Source organism: Salvelinus sp. IW2-2015, linkage group LG20 (genome assembly GCF_002910315.2).
Source record: "Salvelinus sp. IW2-2015 linkage group LG20, ASM291031v2, whole genome shotgun sequence".
In the NCBI taxonomy this organism is placed as follows: domain Eukaryota; kingdom Metazoa; phylum Chordata; class Actinopteri; order Salmoniformes; family Salmonidae; genus Salvelinus; species Salvelinus sp. IW2-2015.
In genome coordinates, this window is record NC_036860.1 from 32,935,806 (window position 1) to 32,957,933 (window position 22,128).

General features: G+C 39.6%; 1 protein-coding gene across 2 annotated transcripts in view; it reads right to left on the reverse strand.

Annotated features, from left to right (window-relative positions):
* Window positions 1-4,373: 4,373 nt before the first annotated feature.
* The window catches only part of LOC111981913 (opioid-binding protein/cell adhesion molecule homolog), a 380,076-nt gene continuing 362,321 nt past the window's right edge, over window positions 4,374-22,128 (reverse strand). For both annotated transcript variants that reach the window (XM_024013402.2, XM_024013401.2), the window contains 4 exons: window positions 14,216-14,350; window positions 13,506-13,626; window positions 8,695-8,846; window positions 4,374-4,922 (listed from right to left, as the gene is read on the reverse strand). In XM_024013402.2, the coding sequence (XP_023869170.1) occupies window positions 4,819-4,922; window positions 8,695-8,846; window positions 13,506-13,626; window positions 14,216-14,350 (512 nt within the window). In that variant the 3' untranslated portion in view covers window positions 4,374-4,818. The remainder of the gene's footprint in view (window positions 4,923-8,694; window positions 8,847-13,505; window positions 13,627-14,215; window positions 14,351-22,128) is intronic.

Below are 22,128 nucleotides of genomic sequence, written 5' to 3' on the forward strand. Positions count from 1 at the left end.
TGGCCCCCTCATGACAGCAAATTTGCTGACTTGCCCGTAATTGAGTGACTGCTGATGCGCGACCACATTTTTAAATTGCAAATTAAGTTGAGACCCCGACTGAGTAAAACATTTAATAATAACAATATGTATTATTATTTATTTTGGGGGGTGAAATTGGTCCACAGACCTACAAAAGAGGGGCCGCCAGTTGCCCATCCCTGTTATAGATAATTTTACCCCCTCTTTCAGGTAAACTGCATACCTTCCATGTTTCATGATAAACATACTTCCATGTGGTATGACACTGCAATACATTATTTTGAACTTCATTTAGCCAGAGAACAAATTACTTTTGTTAGGAAGTATAGCATTTTCCAATTGCATGAAGCCAAATGTGTGTTAATTGTTTCCAATTTAACAAGTTATACTTGAAAGTGGATCCCCATGGTAACTCTGACCCTCATTTTACTTTGGGTTTATTTACAAACCCAAATCATGGATTGCTATCTGTAAAACCCTACTGTATAGTCATTTTTAGAAAATGAAACCTTTCATTAGGTATGACATTTTGGTGAACTATCCCTTTAAAATAATGGTGCAGGAAAAACGGAGAGACGGTTTCTGATTGCGTATTAGTTGTGTTGTATTATGTTGGTTCTGAGGGGTATTATGTTCATACTGTTAGCTGGACATAATTGTTTTTCGCACACAGACATACTACTTGGTGCCACTTCCTATCTGTGTGCCATTTGCTAAAGGAATCATTAACAAACATGAATGGAGTCATGTAAAACAATGAGAAAATGTGTATAGATACTTATTACTTGCCAAACGCTGAGCCTTGTTACAAAAGGCTTATGATTTGACAATTAATAAAAGGTTTCCTATGCAATTTCTGTTTGTTGTTTATAGTTTTTTACATAATTGATTAATGCATACGGGTTCATTAACTATTAATAGACCATTAATAAAGCTTTTATTGACAGCATATGTACAGTTTTGCCGAGTACCCAGTATGGTTAAACATTTGACACTTTTGTACAGTAAACTGGATGAGATTTGATCAAAAAGAGAAAACAACAACAGCTCCCTAGCTAGCCAGTCATTTGCATATGTGCTGCTTAGTTTAGTTCAGTAATGTACGTTGACTCCAGGCATGGAACAGTCTAAGTAGATATGACATCGCTATTGTTGTTTTACTGCTGCTCTTAAATTACTTGTTACTTTTGTTTCTTATTCTTATTCGTATTTACTATAATATTTGTTTTTAACTGCATTGTTGGTTAGGGGCTCGTAAGTAAGCATTTCACTGTAAGGTCTACACTTGTTGATATTCTGTGCATGTGACCAATAAGATTTGATTTGTTTCCCAGGGATCTAAATCTATCTTTCGACCCTCTCTTTGTCATAACTGCAAMATTACAGTTTTGACTAATACACCGTTCATGATCATTTATACACAGATTCGCAGAATCACAGAACTTGTGTTGGCTAAAAAAGCTTTCCTTTGAGTTTTCCTCAATTGACAGAGACATTTATCAAGAGTTACGACACTCTGGAGAACTTTGAAGAAATACTCATCAAAGGGCCACTGTACATGGGTGGGGGAGTGGCAAGAAAAACAAAACAGTTTATCCTTCTGACCTAGGAGACACCAGTCTTGATAATACTCATGTTTTACATATAAACATCAAGTTCAAAACCATGTGTATTGTGTATTGACAACATTTCATTTGATCCGTATTCATCCAGTAATAGTAAATCATTGAATGTTCTCTTTAATAAAACACAATGCACTACATAACCTTAGTTTGTTTTCTCTTACTTTGCTTGGTTAGGGCTCTATTCAATCAGATCCGCTTTAGCCGACATCCACATAGCAGTTGTTTTGGCGGCGGCGGAGGTGGAACTGTGTTAAAGCTGTCAAATCCACAACCGGCTCCTGGCATACCTAAAGTGGACATTGCCATTGGCTGCACGGAGTCACATTAACAGAAATCCCATGCAGCCTTGTTTACAAGGTCTAACGCTGGGATGTGAGATGTAATCTACACCTCAATTAGGATGATAGAAATACTCATTATTTCAGTTAAGGATTTTTCAGTTTGAGCATAATTATATCTATATATCCTACACTTTCTCATACACTACAGTGAGTACTGTAGTATTCACCGTTAACTAGAGTATAAATACTGTGGAAATGAATTCCCAAAACCGGGGGCCCAATTTTAACCCATTATAGTCTTCAAAATGACATAGTCTGAAGGGTGTCTGTGTGTGTGTTTACGTATATGCATGCACATGTGTCTGTCTGTGTGTGTGTGTGTATACACACTCTTCTCTGCTGCTGCCTGATAACCAGGCAGTTTTGGGATGAGACCAACATGCAACAAACCTGGTGGTGATTGCATTGTGGGGTGGCTGTGCGAAGGCTGATCAGAAGTGACAGCTGTGACATTGAATGGTTCTTATTCATTTGAAAGAAAAGGAGAAGATATAACAGCTTGAGCCCCCCAAATAGATAGAGTTGATAGAGATACAGGGGACATACCTATCCTCACCCTTTATTATTCAACCCTCTGATTGATAGAACACTAGGGTCAGGGCAAAAAATGTAGAGATCAAATGGCAAGCTACATCTGTTATGGCAAATTAATTGTTTTTCACTGAACATTTTATAATGAAAGAACTTTAGAGCCTGCATTTGATACGCATGTGATCTTAATTGGATTCAAAGCCTCCTCCTACACTTGTATGTTATTGTTTCATTTTGTGTGGGCTATCATGGGAAGTAATGTGTCACATAGTCAAAAGGACTAAGGACTTTGTTTTTACAGTTCATAATTTATGGACAATGTAAAACTTTATCTTGAGCTGACATGTTGATTACTCACCATAACGGTTACATCATTGCGATTCATGGACTCACTTGTACGTATGTTTTAAAGTACATTTCCTGTAATTCCACACATTTTGCCATGGGGCAGGGAGAAAAAAGGGCAGTTTTACAGCTAATGGGGTGGAGATACTTTGTTTCAGTTTAAAGCTAATTTCCTGCAGGTCTCCACAATTTGCCATAACTTATGCCATGTTAATGATATGTTAATGATATCTGAGTGAGAGTGTCTAATCAAATCAATGGCGGCTCCCTTGAGGTCAGGGCCCGTGGGCACGTGCCCTGTGTGCCTGGTCGGTGTTCAGCCATGCTTACTACAAGTGTAGATAGCTGGCTAGACTAACTTACCAATCTAAAAATTGTTAGCTGACATGGCTAATTGAGATAAAAATTGCTGATGCACAACCAAATTTTATACTTGCACCTTGTGTATTGTACTATTTTAACTCTCAACAGTAAGTTGAGATCCCCGAGTTCCTTAAAAAAAAAGTGTTTTGTTGTTGCTGTTCTGGGGCACCCTAGCAGCCTGAGGCCGTAAGCGACCGCTTATGCCTGGAGCCGGCCCTGGCTATATCAAACAGTTAACCATGCAGGTAAAGTACATGAGAAACATTCTAAACTAGAGGACATAAATAACGTGGTTCAGTGAATTTCTGCTAGGCTCTTTGCAGTTTTTAGAATTGATTGTGACAGTAATTTAGGTAATCAGGCAATGTCATTTGGAAACGGTTCCTAAATCAGAAACCTTTGTGTCTGTTCAATAGATATGCAGATATACACATCCACACCAGTTTCAATGTTTATTTGAATAGGGCCTGAAACAGTGAGAGGACACAAACCGACAGACATTCACAATGTTTCAATCTCTGGTCAATGCAGAGGGCTAGAATGACTTCTGGGTTTATACTCTCTTGTTTTCTGCAAGGTTTTGCCTTTTAAAGAGAGATCAGAACATTTGATCAATGACTCTCAATGACTCATTTCTCTTCACTTCTTGTAGTGGGGAGCGCAGTACGCATTTTTACATGTATCCTGTTGGAATCATGTTGTTTTTACTTTACCGTTTGCGGTTTGTTCGTAGACACCCACATTAGCTAAATGGGATTGTGGGATGTCACTGTAGTCGGTGAGAGAACAAATCACTTGTGCAGTGAATAAACTGTTTTCTTTGCACATTTCTGCCTGTGTATATCAGTCTTTTCTGTCTCAAAACTTCCTTTTCAAAAGGCGTCAGCCAATTTCAGACAACTTAAAAAGCACTGTCATCATTTGTCTTTGACTATGCAGTTCTTCTCAGTGACAACCCCKAAAACTGTGTCAGTGCTGTTTATGTTTCAACAGTGCTTTTTTTGCTGTGTATGAACTTCATTTGTCACAAATAATCCTTAAATATTTGATATTGTATTGTTCTGCCACTGAAGTTGACATTGTTTATATTGAATGGTCTGTTTTTGTTATTATTCTGTTGCATACAACTGTAAAAAATACAGTAAAATGAACAATCACATTGCGTGTTTTATTTTTTTGTAATTTACTTTAAAAAAGCTTATGTTATTGTACAGAGAACAAACAGGACAGGACACACCAGTAATCTGAATGTACACCTCAATATTTGGGCAAAACCAGTCAACTATCAACACTTACATTAACTTTTTGTTTCCCCTTTTTTACATACAAAAGGTTGGAGTGACACAAACTTGGTAGTACTACCATCACCTCAGATCAGCTTRCAGGTCGACCCTCTCCCTCCCCACCCTCCTAGATATGTCCCGTCTTCTGGTTTTTGTCCAAAAGAAGACATACCGCCAATGCAAACCCCCAAAAAAGAAGAGCAAACCAACGATGTTATTGGTGGTTCCTTTTGTTCCATTTCTTCTTCTGGGACCAAGAGTCTTGTTGTTTTTCAGTGCTGATAGAAGCTGAGGATGGCCTGTGTTGCATCAAAACTTGAGTAGGAACAAAAGGAAAACAGTCAGCAGTAGGCAGAATGAGCAGTGGGGCGACAGGGCTGCCCTGTTCACATCGTGCATCATGGTCCCGGGGCCTGTTGGGAAACATATTTAGATATTAACTTCACAGTAAGGCATCTAAAGAGGCAGTGCTTCCCCCACTTAGCTCTCTTACTGCCTCTACCCCCCTCCACAGCTAAAAAAGTGTGGGATCTATTGGCTTTAACTGACAACAAAACTGGATGTTGGCTTTAGGGCCTTTTCCTGGAAAGTAATCTAGGGGAAGGAGGACTGCAAAGAGGTCATCATCAGCAGTAACGTTCGGTAAAGAACCAACAAGATGCATTCCTCCTGCATATTGAATAGGACAGTTTGCTTTGAAAACTGAGCATATGCTCCATTAGACACTGACCATCTTAACAAAGCATAGCCAGGATCTCAAATYGCTTTTTAAACACAAATCCCTCATTCATATCAGAGATGACAGGGTATTCTATACTCTTTGATGATCAAAAAGAAACATGCAGTACAAGACAAACAACATTCCTCAAATATCTTGGCATGTGAAGTGAGGAGCACGACTGAGGCTAGAGGAGATATTCATGATTATAACGGTGAGAATAGAATAGTGTAGGATGGCTAAAGTTGCTTCTTAATATGTGTTTTTGTTGAAGTTTGTTACTCTCTGTAAACTGCTGGAACTGCATTCAAAGGAAAAGTTGACAATACACTGTAATGCTATCCTAAGAGTTTTAGAAGTTTTATATGACTCAACAAATTTGTATACTGAGCAATTGTATTCGCTATTGTATCCAAAGAGGCTCAGCTCATTCACATGATATGCCTCTAGAGATAATCAAGAAGTTGGTGCTTTTTGTCCTATTCACGGCAACAATGTTACAATGAATTAATTCATGGCTTTATTCTACATTACAAAACTGCAAGTTTGGTTCACTGTGGATTATTCCCCCACAACTATGAATAAGACCACTGACAAACAAAATGTACAGTATACTGTATGTCTGCTTTATACCCCACCATACAGACACATCTACATTTAGGCCAGGATTCAATCAGATCAGCGTTAACCCCCAGTTACCAGCAACTGCATAGTATATAATTACTTTTGTTTACGCGATGTGGGAGGTGTAACTGCATTCTGTAGCAAATCTGTAACCATGAAGTCCTTCAAAAGGCTGGTCATGGCTCACATCAACACCATTATCCCAGAAACCCTAGACTCACTCCAATTTGCATACCGCCCTAACAGATCCACAGATGATGCAATCTCTATTGCACTCCACACTGCCCTTTCCCATCTGGACAAAAGGAACACCTATGGGAGAATGCTATTCATTGACTACAGCTCAGCGTTCAACACCATAGTGCCCTCATCTCATCAATAAGCTAAGGACCCTGGGATTAAACACCTCCRTCTGCAACTGGACCCTGGACTTCCTGACGGGCCACCCCCAGGTGGTAAGGATAGGTAACAACACATCCGCCACGCTGATCCTCAACACTCAGGCCACTCAGGGGTGTGTGCTCAGTCCCCTCCTGTACTCCCTGTTCACTCATGACTGCACGGCTAGGCACGACTCCAACACCATCATTAAGTTTGTCGATGYCACAACAGTGATAGGCCTGATCACTGACAACGATGAGACAGCCTATAGGGAGGAGGTCAGAGACCTGGCCGTGTGGTGCAAGGACAACAACTTCTCCCTCAATATGATCAAGACAAATTAGATGATTGTGGACTACAGGAACAAGAGGACCGAGCACGCCCCCATTCCCATCAATGGYGCTGTAGTGGAGCAGGTTGAGAGCTTCAAGTTCCTTTGTGTCCACATCACCAACAAATTAACGTGGTCCAAGCACACCAAGACAGTCGTGAAAAGGGCACGACAAAACCTATTCCTCCCCAGGAGACTGAAAAGATTTGTCATTGGTCCTCAGATTCTCGAAAGGTTCTACAGCTGCACCATCTAGAGGATCCTGACTGGTTGCATCACTGCCTGGTATGGCAACTGCTCGGCCTCCGACCGCAATGCGCTACAGCGGGTAGTGCGTATGGCCCAGTACATCACCGGGACCAAGCTTCCTGCCATCCAGGACCTCTATACCAGGCGCTGTCAGAGGAAGGCCCTAAAAATTGTCAAAGACTCCAGCCACCCTAGTCATAGACTGTTCTCTCTCCTACCGCACGGCAAGTGGTACCGGAGCGCCAAGTCTAGGTCCAAGAGGCTTCTAAACAGCTTGTACCCCCAAGCCATAAGAGTCCTGCACATCTAATCAAATGGCCACCCAGACTTTTTGCATTGCCTCTCCCGTCCCCTTCTTTTACACCGCTGCTACTCTCTGTTGTTATCATCTATGCATAGTCACTTTAATAACTCTACCCACATGTACATATTAACCGGTGCCCCCGCACATTGACTCTGTACCGGCACCCCCCTGTATATAGTCTCGCTATTGTTATTTTACTGCTGCTCTTTAATTACTTGTTACTTTTTCTCTTATTCATATTTTTTTTAACTGCATTYTTGTTTAGGGTCTCGAAAGTAAGCATTTCACTGTAAGGTCTACACCTATTTTATTCGACGCATGTGACTAATAKAATTTGATTTGATTCAATCAGATCCAAGTTAACCTGCGGTAACCGACAACTGCATAGCATATCAGTGCTTTTGTTTAGGCAATGTCGGAGGTGTAACTGCATCGTAATTGTCAAATCCACAAGTGGCTCCAGGCGTTATACCTATCGCAGACATTGCCATTGGATGCATTAGTAGAAATCCCATGCAMCTGTATTAGAAYATCAAACACCGGAATATGTGATGTAATGTAAACTTTGATTAGGCTGATATAAATCCTTATTATTATGTTTAATGATTTTAAGTTTGAGTGTCATTATTTCTATATAGCCTACAAAAGCCCCATTCGTTGCTGACAGGTGTATAAAATCGAGCACACAGCAATGCAATCTCCATAGCCAAACATTGGCAGTAGAATGGCCCGAACTGAAGAGCTCGGTAACTTTCAAACTGGCACCGTCATAGGATGCCACCTTTCCAACAAGTCAGTTCATCAAATTTCTGCCCTGCTGGAGCTGCCCCGGTCAACTGTAAGTGCTGTTATTGTGAAGTAGAAACTTATTGTCTCAGCCGCGAAGTGGTAGGCTACACAAGCTCACAGAACGGAACTGCTGAGTGCTGAAGCTCGTAGCGCGTAAAAATCTTCTGTCCTCAGTTGCAACACTCAACACTGAGTTCTAAACTATTTTTCATGGTTCGGGCTTGGCCCCTTAGTTCCAGTGAAGGGAAATCTTAACTCTACAGCATACAAGACAATTCTGTGCTTCCAACTTTGTGGCAACAGTTTGGGTAAGGCCAGTTCCTGTTTCAGCATGACATTGCCCCTATGCACAAAGAGAGGTCCATACAGAAATGATTTGTCGAGACCCGTGTGAAATAACTTGACCGGCCTGCACAAAGCCCTGACCTCAACCCCATTGAACACCTTTGGGATAAATTGGAACTCCGACTGCGAGTCACGCCTAATCGCCCAACATCAGTGACCGACCTCACTAATGCTCTTGTGGCTGAATGGAAGCAAGTCCCCACAGCAAGGTTCCAACATCTAGTGGAAAGCCTTCCCAGAAGAGTGGAGGCTGTTATAGCAGCAAAGGCGGGACCAACTGCATATTAATGCCCATGATTTTGAGCATGTGTCCACATACTTTTGTGTTTAAACTATAGCATCTTCAATTGCTATAATTGCATCCCCAGTGCACACAATAACACAATAACATGTACAGTATTAAACCGATATTGTACTTCAACAGTAACAGTAAGGCAGTCTTACCATAGAGGATTATACTTGCATTGGTGATCCCCATGGTGTTCAGGGCAACACACGTGTAGTTTCCGTAGTCCTCTTCAGAAACATTCAAAAACATAAGCATGGATTGTTTACCTTGGCTCTCTATCTTAACCCCATTCAGTCCATTGAAGAGTCTGTAAAGAAGAAAATACATTCTTAAAATATTGGTACTGGAATCCCATATCTACTGTATATGTTTATCCATAACAAATCCATATAGCCGTGAAGTTAAAAGCTACGTCTTATCTCAATCAAATGTGGCAGGTTGGGGATATGGTTTGAAGGTGTAGTCCAGGGGTGTCAAATACATTTTGCCCCGGGGGCCGCATTTCCTTGCCATCAAAATTAGCAACAAATAGCTCTCTATCCATTGTTTTGGTAATTTTCTATTCTCCCCTGACTGTCTAGCTATTATTAGCAAGCTGGAAGTCAAGAAACGGTATAAATATAAGTCCATTATCATCTCTACACAGTTTCGATTTGGTTTTAGTCATAAAAGACATATTGAGTTTAACCCCCAGATTGGACGCCCGTATGTTTGAAACCCTTGGTGTAGTCTGTAAACAATGTCAGTATAATCCAGTCCAGTTTGAGGCCCATTGAGTGCATTGCTGTGTAGGTATTTGTGTATGTCACAGGAGGTTGGTGGGAGCTTAATTGGGGAGGATGGGCTTGTGGTAATGGCTGGAGCGGAATAGATGGAATGGTATCAAATACTTCAAACACATGTTTTCCGTGGGTTTAATGCCKTTCCATTTGTGCCGTTCCAGACATTATTATGAGCCATCCTCCCCTCAGCAGCAACCACGGGTGTATGTGTATGTCCTTGAGAAGGGTTTAGCACAAGCATGGCTGCTAGGTAAAGACTATTAGTCTCGGGAACTTACATCGACAAAAATACTTCTGAAATAAGTCTCCAGAGCTCTAATACTGAACACAGCTCATTGGGTCATGCTGAGACGACAGCTCTGGATCGCTGTACAACAATCTGCATTGTGCAAAAAAATATTTGGCTGCATCACTAATATTCCCCACACTTCACTGGCTTGTGCCGGTTCATTTCGAAACAGGATATTGTAGTGATTTATTATTTTAAAAAACGATACTTTCTCAGAGGTTGTCCAAGCAAAGCAGCCCATTGACAGAAACAAATTATGCAAAAACAAACAGAKCTCGACTTTGGTGGCCATGATGATTCTCGTCCAAAGAAAGTAAAGTAATTTGAAAATTATATAGTAAATTATAATTATACAAAATTAAATATTGCCTGTAGAAAATAAAAACAACTGGGGGATATAAATCTACTAACAATCAAAAAAGGCTGAGACCCTTAAAGGCCCAGTGCAGTCAAAAACATGGATTCCTCTGTTATATGCATTACCAGACTATGTTGGAATAATACTGTGAAAATGTGAAAAGGATGACAATGTCCTTTTAGTGTAAGAGCTGTTTAAAAAGACCTCCTGAAATGTCAGCCTGTTGATGGGTGTACATGGGGTGTGGTATATGGCCTATATACAATGGTGGAATAAGTACCCGGCTGACCTACTTGAGTAAAGTAAAGATACCTTAATAAAAAATGAGTAAAAGGGAAAGTCACCCAGTAAAATACTATTTGAGTAAAAGTTTTAAAGTATTTGGTTTTAAATATACTTAAGTATAAAAGTCAATGTAATTGCAAAATATACTGAATTATCAAAAGTAAAATGTAAAAGTATAAATCATTTCAAATTGCCTATATTAAGCAAACCAGACGGCACAATTACATTTTTATTTATGGATAGCCAGGGACACTTTCCAACACAGACATTTACAAACAAAGCTTTTGTGTTTTTGTGTTTAGTGAGTCCACCAGATCAGAGGCAGTAGGGATAACCAGGGATGTTCTCTTGATAAGTGCGTGAATTTGTCCTGCTAAGCATTCAAAACGTACTTTTGGGTGTCAGCGAAAATGTATGGAGTGAAAAGTACATTATTTTCTTTAGGAATGTAGTGAAGTAAAAGTTGTCAAAAATATAAATATTAAAGTAAAGTACAGATACACCCCAAAAAATATTTAAGTAGTACTTTAAAGTATTTTTACTTGAGTACATTACACCGCTGCCTATATACCACGACTAAGGGATGTTCTTATACACAACGCAACGCGGCCCTTAGCTGTGGTGTATAGGCCATATACCACTAACCCCCAAGGTGCCTTTTTGCTTTTAGAAACCATTTGCCAACACAGTAAGGCAAAGAACGACACATCTATATTGAAAATGTTGTTTTAATAAATAAAATCTTAATACATTCCGCCAGAAAAAGTAGTCTTGTTGCTAGACTGGTTGCTATGCAACATAACCACAGGCTAGCTAGCAAGCTTTCATTAAATTTAATGCAAAAACAGAGCATTAGCGCCACTTCTCAGGTGACTAACACACAGCAATTATTTATTAATGTTGATCTGAATGATGCCTTTTATTGTGCACGGATGAAAGAATTGCCCCATGTCATTGTTTGTTGTTGGCTTGCCCATGTTGTTGTTTGTTGTTGGCTTGACCATGTTGTTGTTTGTTGTTGGCTTGCCCATGTTGTTGTTTGWTGGATCCATGCTGCTGGAAATGGATGTCATTCTTCTAGTTGGGGAAGTTGCTGCTTTGTTGTCAGAGAGAATAGTGCTCCACCGCTTCGTCGCTTCCAGATTTGGCATCCAGTAACTTTGAAGATAGGTTTCAGATCTGTGTCCACTAACAGACATTATTTCTCGTGCCTCTAGTCCGACATCCGACAGTTTCTGGATCATGGTGGTTCGGAGGCAGTGGTTTGTGTAAATCTGCGACTCCCATCGGCTTTTTGATGTACCTGAAATATATAAAATAAAATAATGTTAGCTAATAGTTAGGCCTACATAGCTACCAGTTATATTGTCAGGGTAAATTTGATTTAGCTAGCTAGCTAACAGTTACATACCATATGTATCCATTCACGGCTTTCCGTTGCTGTAGGAGGTACAACGCAGGGGCGATGGTGGGAAGGACGGACAGATGCTACTTAAGCGTAGCTATCGTGCAGAGAGGATCAGCCGGCAGTTCATACATGTATCCCCGTCCACTCTCCCTGTTCTTCTCCTGCGGGCTCTTGTGTTTTTTTTGTGGGTTTGTTGAACGAGAGAGTCGCATACTGTAAGCCGTTCTTGTCTGTACATATATTAAATGAGTCAGGTTTCAACAGACGGTTTCCCTCCTTCCCCTTTCGCTCAAAATGAAGTGGAACATCAAACCATACTTTGTTCACCAAACCATCAGGTGTTTCAGTGTCCAGAACCTTGGATTGTTTGATGAGCTGCATGTCGTTTTGTTATGGCTGAGTGGTGGGCAGCTTTGTCGCGCGCCTCTTTCCTCTTTCCTCACGTTTTAATTACGTCGACAAACACATTGTTGCTTGTTGTGAATTCGGTGTCCTTCAGTATATTCCATGCCAAACTGATAGGGGGGGGGGGGTCTTTGATATGTTGGTTCAAACCAGCTCTGAGTCCAGCGTAGCTGCTAATCTCATATTCTTCGCCATTCATGTTCCTGACTGAACCATAAAAGTCCTGTAAGATGTCGTTCAGCTCCGTTTTTTGTTGTATTCTCAAACTCACAATGTATCCCTTTTTCCATACACCAGTCAGTGAAGCAGGTAAGAGCCCACTTTGTTTGTTTCACATTGTTCTTGTTTCTCTCAAGTTCATCTAAACTCTTATTTTCTATGTGGGCATGTCAAACAATTGTTGATGTAGCCAATTTATCAAGGTGAAAAGGCGCAATGATATCAAGACGAAAAGGCTAAACGTGGTATACACGCTCACATACCCACAGCTAAATGTTGCTTTAGCCAATCAGCATCCAGTATCTAAACTACCCGGTTTATAATAGTTACTAGACGAATAAGAAATACACTTCCAAACCTCTCTGCCAATAACAATTCATTTTCAGTTTTCCCCTCTCCACTCAGAACACGTCCAGACAGTCCTAGCAAAATTCTTGCTTGAAAAATTGCTCTTTGCTAATAAGCTATTTTTGTTTCTTTTAGACCATTTTCATTTAAAAAACAATCACAGTAAGGTACATAACCTTTTCACACGTACCAACAAACAAGTGTGTTCATCTACAGTTGTCCCTGCAAAGTACGCTCAAACCGGTGGGATTACAACACTTATTTAGAATGTCAAGTTTCGATTGACGCAACAGTCAGCATTTGAGCTAGCCGCACTGTATTTTTCACAGAAACATTTTGCACAAACGCAGTCCTTACTAAGTTATGTCCTGATGGTGACCAGTTTATTTTATTTTGTTTATTTTTTCTGGCGCCAGCAAGAACATTTTCCAGTTTGTGCAAGACTGCGTAAATATCTGCATACTTGATCTGCGGAAACACTGTGGAAGTGCTTGGGCTCTCGAAGAGAGAAGTTTGTCCGGCTAAGTAAAGGTTCAAACATAAATTCCCTGAAATGGGCTACTTTAATGTGAATTAATGAGGAGGCGGAACACACCTCAATAAAATTGTATTACATTTTTTGTTGTTGTTAGAAATAATTTAAAATTCACAAGTTGAAACATAGCCTATAGATAATTAGCAGGCAGCGCGTGCTAATAGTCCTGAAATCATGTGCATAAAACAACTCACGCTCGGGCGACCGTTGGAGATATTTGGAACTCACAGGTGAAAAGGTTAATTGTTACCCAGAAATTATTTGATATTGAGATTAAAATGGCTGCATTGGACATTTATAACATAGACTATTTAAAAAATATATTTTAAGGACTTACCTGCGGTCCTCTTTGTACCACTCAAAATCTGCCCCAGGAACAGCAGAGGCCTCACATTGGAGCACCCCTTTTTGGCCCACTGGGGTACCTGTACTCCTGGCATTCGAAATGAAGGGAGCGTCTGTAGGATGCATGACATTAAATTAGTTTTATAGCGGTACATATCCAATTTATCATTAAAGGTAAACTCAGCAATATGACATCATCACACACAGCTGGACAACTTTCTGCTTACAGAAATCAACAACAACATTCTGATCTGCCAAGACTGACACTATTGAGTCTTCCTAATGTGGGTATGCCTCACGGGATGGTGCACATTGGAAACAGCCTGTTTTTGCAGTCTTGAAAGATTGAAATGATGCTTTTATGAATTATGTCATATTGCTGTGTCTACCTACCTGATAACCATTCATTTGCTGTCCTTCAAACGGAACTGTTTCAAACAGATGAAGTATCTGTTATCCTGAATAATCTGTGAAGTCCTTCAATATGTTTTCTGTTGATACCAATGTACACGCTAGCTAACATGTTAAACTAATAAAAGACTTCTTAAATGAATTGATTTACCCCAGTAAGCTCTTAAAACAAGCTTGGATCAACAACAGCCTTGAAATACCATGTAGCTGATAAAAGAGCCATATTAGCTGACTATTTAGCTTTGTTTGAGTGTTGAGCTGTTTGCCGTCATTGTTTGTTTTTATGCTTACAATTGACTGTGACTTTCACCGTCCTCACATCTGGGGCTGAGATGTCATTGGAGGAGACGCATTCATACGATCCCGACTGTTCTTTAGTGATCGCTGTCATATCAACGTATTCCCCTTCAGTGACAAATGTGTGGCCTAAAAAAGAACACAAAACATCAGTGTTTAAATGTAGAAAGCATGCAGAGGTGCACAAGGTATTACCAAAAACCCCAGGTGATTGAAATGCAGTTTCAATACCTGACTAATAATTTCTATGTGACCTAAAATGGCTCCCCAAAAGCCACATTACAACTCAAACCTTGATAATTACATAAAAATACATAGGACCATAACAAATTCCTAGCAGCAGCCGTTGAATTTGAAACATACACATATGCACGTACACATACTTCAGTTTTCTAACTGTCTACTGATTATGAAACAGTACTTGCAACCAGGTTAAACAGGTGTCATATCCAAGATTCATGGAAATCAACCTTTCAAGCTGTCTGCCACATTGACAAAGGTAGCGTGTAGGCTACACAACCTTATGATGTATTAATGCAAGAGAGTGTGGACCGTACCTTATCTCTATACATTAGACACTACAACATAACATTTRTTCACCTGTTCGTTAAATATTTGAACGCAGGAGCCACTCAAGGGGGAAATTCTCAAGAGATACAGTAGCAAGGTCTTGTACACAACATCAGCAGGTACCACATTACAGAAACACTGACACTCAAAATGTTATCGAATGTCAACACACATAGCATAAAATCAAATTTCCCCAGACATCAGCAGTCTTGTAGGATAATCACTGCTCTCGCAATGGACATCATAAAGTCTCTAAAGTCTTGCTATTCAAAGAAACGTGCCAGTATCAGTTCTTTATCCTCTGTGTGTGTGTGGATGACTGTGTGTGTGTGCGTGTGTGTTTCTTTCTGTGTGTGAGGAGGGGGAAATGGGGCTGAGACTAAAATGGAGAGGCACCTTTACTTGGAGATAACCCCTTCCCAATCAGCTGAAATGTCACATACAACATTAGCATGATCTCATTACTTTCCAAAAGCCCTGGTCCCACCAGCAGCTGRTACTGCAGCTTACAGGGGACTGACTGGAAAGGTTGTGCTGGGTTGTTACTTTTAACTTTAATGGGAAACGGAAGCACAGGTAATTGAACATTTGTATTTCGTGTTTCTATCAACATTACGCAGATTGAGGCGAATAAGTGGGGATTGAGTTATTGACCATTACAGTGTTATTTTATGGTTGCAGGGTGAGTGATGGCAAGGTTAACCTAAGATAATTTGGGCTTTAGCGTGACAGCAATTCCTTGTCCAAAAGAGGGCCGGAAATGGTTAGGCCTGTATTTTCAGTTCAATCGATGAAATAATGATGTTAGGTTGTTAATGAAAGGGGAAAAGTTTGTGTACTTTCTTAAGATTTGTGATAGAGTTACTCTGCTTTTGTATCTCAGCAGCATATTCTACTTTAAGATTGAACAGATGGTAAAGGCATATGTCACAGCAATTCATTTGGAACGGGAGGTCACCAAGGGTAGGACACTTTAGCCTTAGAGAGAAATAGCATGTGCAGGCACTCTTGATTGTTGTGATTTTGCTAATTGGCCCAATGAAGACCATGATGAGTTGAACCAGGTGACAAAACAACTAGACCTTCTGGCATTCTATGTTTACCTACCCTGACTCCTGTTGGGGTTTCATTTATACATTCATATCAGTAGTGGTATGTAAGCTACACTAACCAGAGTAAGCAAAGAAATATTCAGGACTTGAGTAGGAGAAAGTTTGAAAGTAAAGTCATGTCTCTCATGGTTGATCTTAAAATGAACCTTGTGTCAAAGCAAAAAACATGTCTTCTGTTCTAATATTCATGCCAGTTTTTGGGAGGTCTGGAGGGATTTGAGAAACACATCAAGCTTGACTACATATTCCCAAAATATTCTGCCAATAACTTGCTACACAGATGAGCCATATCCTCCAAACACTGTTTCCTTCTCTTTTGAAACTTTTGTAAGAGTTTGAAATTTGCTGCGCACACAGGCTCTGCCTGACTCAACCCTATTCATATTTTATTATTTTCCTTATCATTGAACGTTTTCATATTATTTCCACAACACTGCAGAAAAACAGCACCACTGGTATACAATTGACAATAATTAATGTTTGCAGAGCGGTTTCTGCTTCAGCATAAGTTGTCTTAGCAACCAAGGCTCTTTCACCTTTTGCTGCTAAACCAGTTAACAATTCTAGAGAGAGAGAATGTTTTTGTAATGCTACCCGTAATGGTCCCCAGATGTTTGTGTCCAGTTTTCCGTTAGTAAGGAAGCATGTACAGTATGTGAGCAAAAACCTAATGTGAATCTATTTTGCATGTTTTAGAGTTAGAGTTAGGAGAACATTCCCTAAATGTCAAACAGAACTTACCCAGAACCCAGTTGCAATGTTCACTTAAGTGAAAATACTTTAAAGTACTACTTGAGTAGTTTTTGGAGGTATCTGTACTTTACTTCACTATTTATATTTTTGAGAACTTTTACTTTTACTTCATAACATTCCTGAAGATAATAATGTACTTTTTACTCCATACATTTTCCCTGACAGCCAAAAGTACTCATTACAGTTTGAATGCTTAGCAGGACAGGAAGGTGGTCCAATTCATGCACTTATCATGAGAACATCCCTGGTCATCACTATTGCTTCTGATTGAGTGGACTCACTAAACACACAAGCTTTGTTTGTAAATGATGTGTGAGTGTTGGAGTCTGTCCCTGGCTATCCGTAAATAATAAATAAAACGGTGGTTTCTGGTTTGCGTAAAATAAGGAATTTGAAATTATTTATATTTTTCCTTTTGATATTGAAGTATATTTTAGCAATTACATTGACTTTTGATTCTTAAGTATATTTAAAACCAAATAATTCTAGACTTTTACTCAAGTCATATTTTATTGGGTGACTTTCACTTTTACTTGAGTCATTTTCTACTAAGGTATTTTGACTTTTACTAAAGTATGACAATGAGGTACTTTTTCCACCGCTGCCATGTTCTCAGAATATCTATTATTAATGTTCTAGACACGTTTCACTGGAAGGCTGCAAGAACATTCCTGTGTCCAGTTTTCTTAGGGTTAGGGCAATATTCCATCAACATCCTACCAAACATATACAGAACATGATTGGTCTAATGTTGGTGGGACATTTTACACTGTTTTATTTTATATACACTACCGGTCAAAAGTTTTAGAACACCTACTTATTCAAAGGTTTTTCTGTATTCTTACTATTTTCACATTGTAGAATAGTAGTGAAGACATCAAAACTATGAAATAACACATATGGAATCATGTAGTGGTCAACACTTTTTTGGTTACTACATTATTCCATATGCGTTATTTCATAGTTTTGATGTCTTCACTATTATTCTACAATGTGAAAATAGTAAAAATAAATAAAAAACAATTAATCAGTAGGTGTGCCCAAACTTTTGACTGGTTCTGTATTTACAGTGCATCCGGAAAGTATTCAGACCCTTTGACTTTTTCCACATTTTGTTACGTTACAGCCTTATTCTAAAATTGATTAAATRGTTTTTTCCCTCATCAATTTACACACAATACCCCAAAATGACAAAGCAAAAACTGATTTTTAGAAATGTTTGTGAATTTAGACAAAAACAATGGAAATATCACATTTACATAAGTATTCAGACCATTTACTCAGTACTTTGTTGAAGCACCATTGGCAGTGATTACAACCTCAAGTCTTCTTGGGTATGACGCTACAAACTTGGCACACCTGTATTTTTGGAGTTTCTCCCATTCCTCTCTGCAGATCCTCTCAAGCTCTGTCAGGATGGATGGGGAGCGTTGCTGCACAGCTATTTTCAGGTCTCTCCAGAGATGTGTTTTGGTACGCTTTACCAGATCTGTGCCTCGACACAATCCTGTCTCGAAGCTCTACGGACAACTCCTTCGACCTCATGGCTTGGTTTTTGCTCTTACATCCACTGTCATCTGTGGGACTTTATATAGACAAGTGTGTGCCTRTCCAAATCATGTCCAATCAATTGAATTTACCACAGGTGGACACCAATCAAGTTGTAGAAACATCTCAAGGATGACCAATGGAAACAGGATGCACCTGAGCTCAATTTTGAGTCTCATAGCAAAGGGTCTGAATACTTATGTAAATAAGGTATTTCTGTTTTTTAAGTTTAATACATTTGCAAAAATGTCTAAAAACCTGTTTTCACTTTGTCATTATGGGGTAATGTGTGTAGATTGCTGCGGAATATTTTTTATTTAATCCATTTTAGAATAAGGCTGTAACGTAACAAAATGTGGATAAAGTCAAGGGGTCTGAATCATTTCCGAACGCACTGTATATACTGTATATATATATATTTTGTAACTTTCTACCCCTTTTTCTACCCAATTTCGTGATATCCAATTGGTACTTACAGTCTTGTCCCATCACCGCAACTCCCGTACGGACCTGGGAGAGGCACACTTTTCTTTTAACAGAGCTGAGAAAACACAGTTCTCAACTTCCATACTGTCATTATCACAACGTGACTTAAGTGTGAGAACCACTCACCCAGCTGCTGTTTGGACGATAAGTCTTGCAAGATAGCCTAAGCCTAGATACCCTGTGGTTAGCGTTGAAGAGAATTAGGTTCAGTATCTTAAGCAATGACACTGGTAGTTCATTCAGAAGATTAGGCACAGCCACTGTAGCACAGCTACTCAAATCAAGCAGTTAGCCACTACTGCATGGCCTGTATGCCCCAATTCTATTATTGGAAAGTCTGGAGGGACTCCTTGCCCCCCTTAAGTCTACATTTAGGATCACTAGAAAGCTTTGTTAGTGCTTTACAACACTGACCTTAAGGTCTGCAAACCAAAGCAAACATGACACCATTTCCATGTTATTTAACCCAAATATTGTACGTTAAGTCGCTAACCGTTAGCAATGTACTGTAGCTGCTAGCTGCACAACTGTTGCTTGCAACCATTGCAACATATTAACTGTTATATTTTTGTATCAAATTAATACCTGCACAACTTCACTATATTTGTGACATTGTAAAATGGTGTTGTTTTTCTTAATACAAATCAGTATTTTCCAAGTTTCGAGCAGTTTGTTTGGGTTTGGATCGACTGCTTGTGAAGCTTCACAAACTCTTTCAAGAGAAAGCTTGCTGTGAAATATTATCACATTTCACATGGCTTTGTGTAGCGGCTCAAATCACCTTAGAGCATTGAATAAAAAAATAAGAAAATCTGCCAGCAGTCATGAAAAAGGTGAGAGATTTGTTATCTAGTGTTTATCCAAGAAGTTGTTCTATTGCCTGATTCGAAACAAACGACAGAGCACCATCAGAGAGGAAAGGYCAAGATTCTCCAAAGGCAATTCGGGCTGATGGTTCTGAGTTTTTCATCTCAGAGCCTTTTACCTGGGAACATATTCAAAGAACAAGTTCTTAAGAGAATGGATATACAGTAGGCTTATATGATCAGTGCCTTGGGTGACTGTTACTCCGCATCGCTTGTATGTTAGTTATTAAACATAACACTCTAAAGCTCAAGTGCACTTAGTCCATAGGTATATTAGGAAAAACACAGACAGAACTACTGGACTGTTGCACTTTGCATCACTACCCATTCCTGAAACAGGGCCAGATAAGGTCAGCCAGTGGCTACATCTGCCATGTGGGTTGTTCAGCTCTTCACGTTACTCCTAAAAAAAGAATGGTATGATGGAATAGAAATCCTAGCCAATATTAGAAAAACATCTTAAACATCTACAAACATTTGAAACCAAAGATGTATCAGTGAATCATGTATCAGTTTGAATCATATTGATATTAACACATACCAATATTCAACTAGAATGTAACATGTCTAAGTTAATCACACAAACAAAAGAATCCCACAGGAGTTGATAAACATACATCATCATATTTAATCCAATTTCACCTCCCCACTTCTTTTCTTTCAGTAACACGTCCTGTCTTCTGAAGCAAATCAAGAATATTGTGCCTCAAAAAGTGCCTCAACTTTTCTAAACTGAATGACAGATTTGCCTTGAATACTCTGACACAGGCAACAAAGGAACTGGAAATGACCTGTAAATTGTCAACAGCAGAGCGATTTCTCCAAAGTCCCCGCTAAATTCAAGACAAGAACACAAAACCACAATCTTTACAGATCAAATCAACTATTTTCAACCTACGATACTCACTTCCCTTCAGTGTGGTTCTACAACAAAGTGATTGCATTGACAACGGAGACAGATCATCTGTGCATTAGAAAAGTAAATGAGAAACATATAAATAAACACCCAATGGGAGAATGCAGCTTTTGATTGACTCCGATGCCGACCGATCGCTGATTTGAGTTAGGTGTAAACAAAGCCAGAGGCCCATTGCAATTACAGCCACCAGCCTCCCTAAGAATCCTGCGGCCATTATGGAATTGTCTGTCCACAGTGAGAGAAGGCTTATTAGATTGTTAAAGGGCGAGAGTGACTGGGACATTATGAGGAGAAATGACTAATAGAGCCATCCCATCTCTTCCACCTCTGGTTTAAAGCCCCAGTGATAAGTTAGGTCCCGGCTACATTATTGAGATTAGCATCGAAAACAACGGGCTCTCCACGTTACACTTCATGTGGACTTGTTTGCATCAATCACCGAGTTCTCTGAGGAGGATGGAGTAGCTTGATGAGAGTGGAGAGTGAGTGCACGTTTGCCATAGACAAGTCTCTTGGTTGTAACAACCACATCTTTGGGGTTTGGCACACTTTATGAGGGAAAACAACACGCACACATGCATACACACAGCATCAACATAGACAGACACTGACCTGTGGTATTTTAACCCTTCAACCAAAGACCCATATACACTGTCCTTTGGGTGGTGGAACATTATTGATACACATGGAAACTGCTGGGCATGAAAAACAGTTCTTGACACACTCAAACCAGTGCGCCTGGCACCTACTACCATATCRCGTTCAAAGGCACTTAAATATTTTATCTTGCCCATTCACCCTCTGAATGGCACACATACACAATAATCCATGTCTCAATTGTCTCAAGGCTTAAAAATCCTTATATAACCTATATCCTCCTCTTCATCTACACTGATTGAAGTGGATTTAACAAGTGACAACAATAAGGGATCATAGCTTTCACCTGGATTCACCTGGTCAGTCTGTCATAGAAAGAGTAGGTGTTCTTAATGATTTGTACACTCAGTGTATGTTGGTGTTTCCTTTATTTTGGCAGTTATCTGTATATCTTATTCAGTCAGTTAAAATGGGCCGTTGGATACTGTTACACTAATCTGATATGAAGTCTGTCTATAATTGAAGCCCATGGTCTGTCTTGTTGTATTCTCCGTATTTCCCCAGTCCATTCAGCTTGAGCTGGCTAAGGGGAGCAAGGTTGTCTGTCGCTTTACCTCCTACCTTTCTGGTTTGCGGTAAATTAATATAAACGCATTATGGGATGACGTTCTACTTATAATGAGATTTTAGAGTGCTAATGATTTTATAATAAACCATTGACCATTATTAATGTTTGTCAACAAATCAAATTGCAGTATGCAATCATCGCTGGATGGAATGGTCCCTAATAGGTCTTCAAAGCGTTGATTATGACTTGTCTGCATAAACCACTTAGGAGACTGCTGAGAAACCTGATAAGGGGTGGTTATATTGAAAATAATGGGAGTGCACCGGGGACTTAGCTATTACTGTATAGCAGAAAAAAGAGGACAAAGCATTATCTTAGCAGGATAGAGGCACATTCACACACAGGCACACAATAGGCTCGCTTCAAGTGATTTACACCCTGGTTCATTCATAACCTTGCTATTTAGATCTATAGTCTTTTTGCAGGGC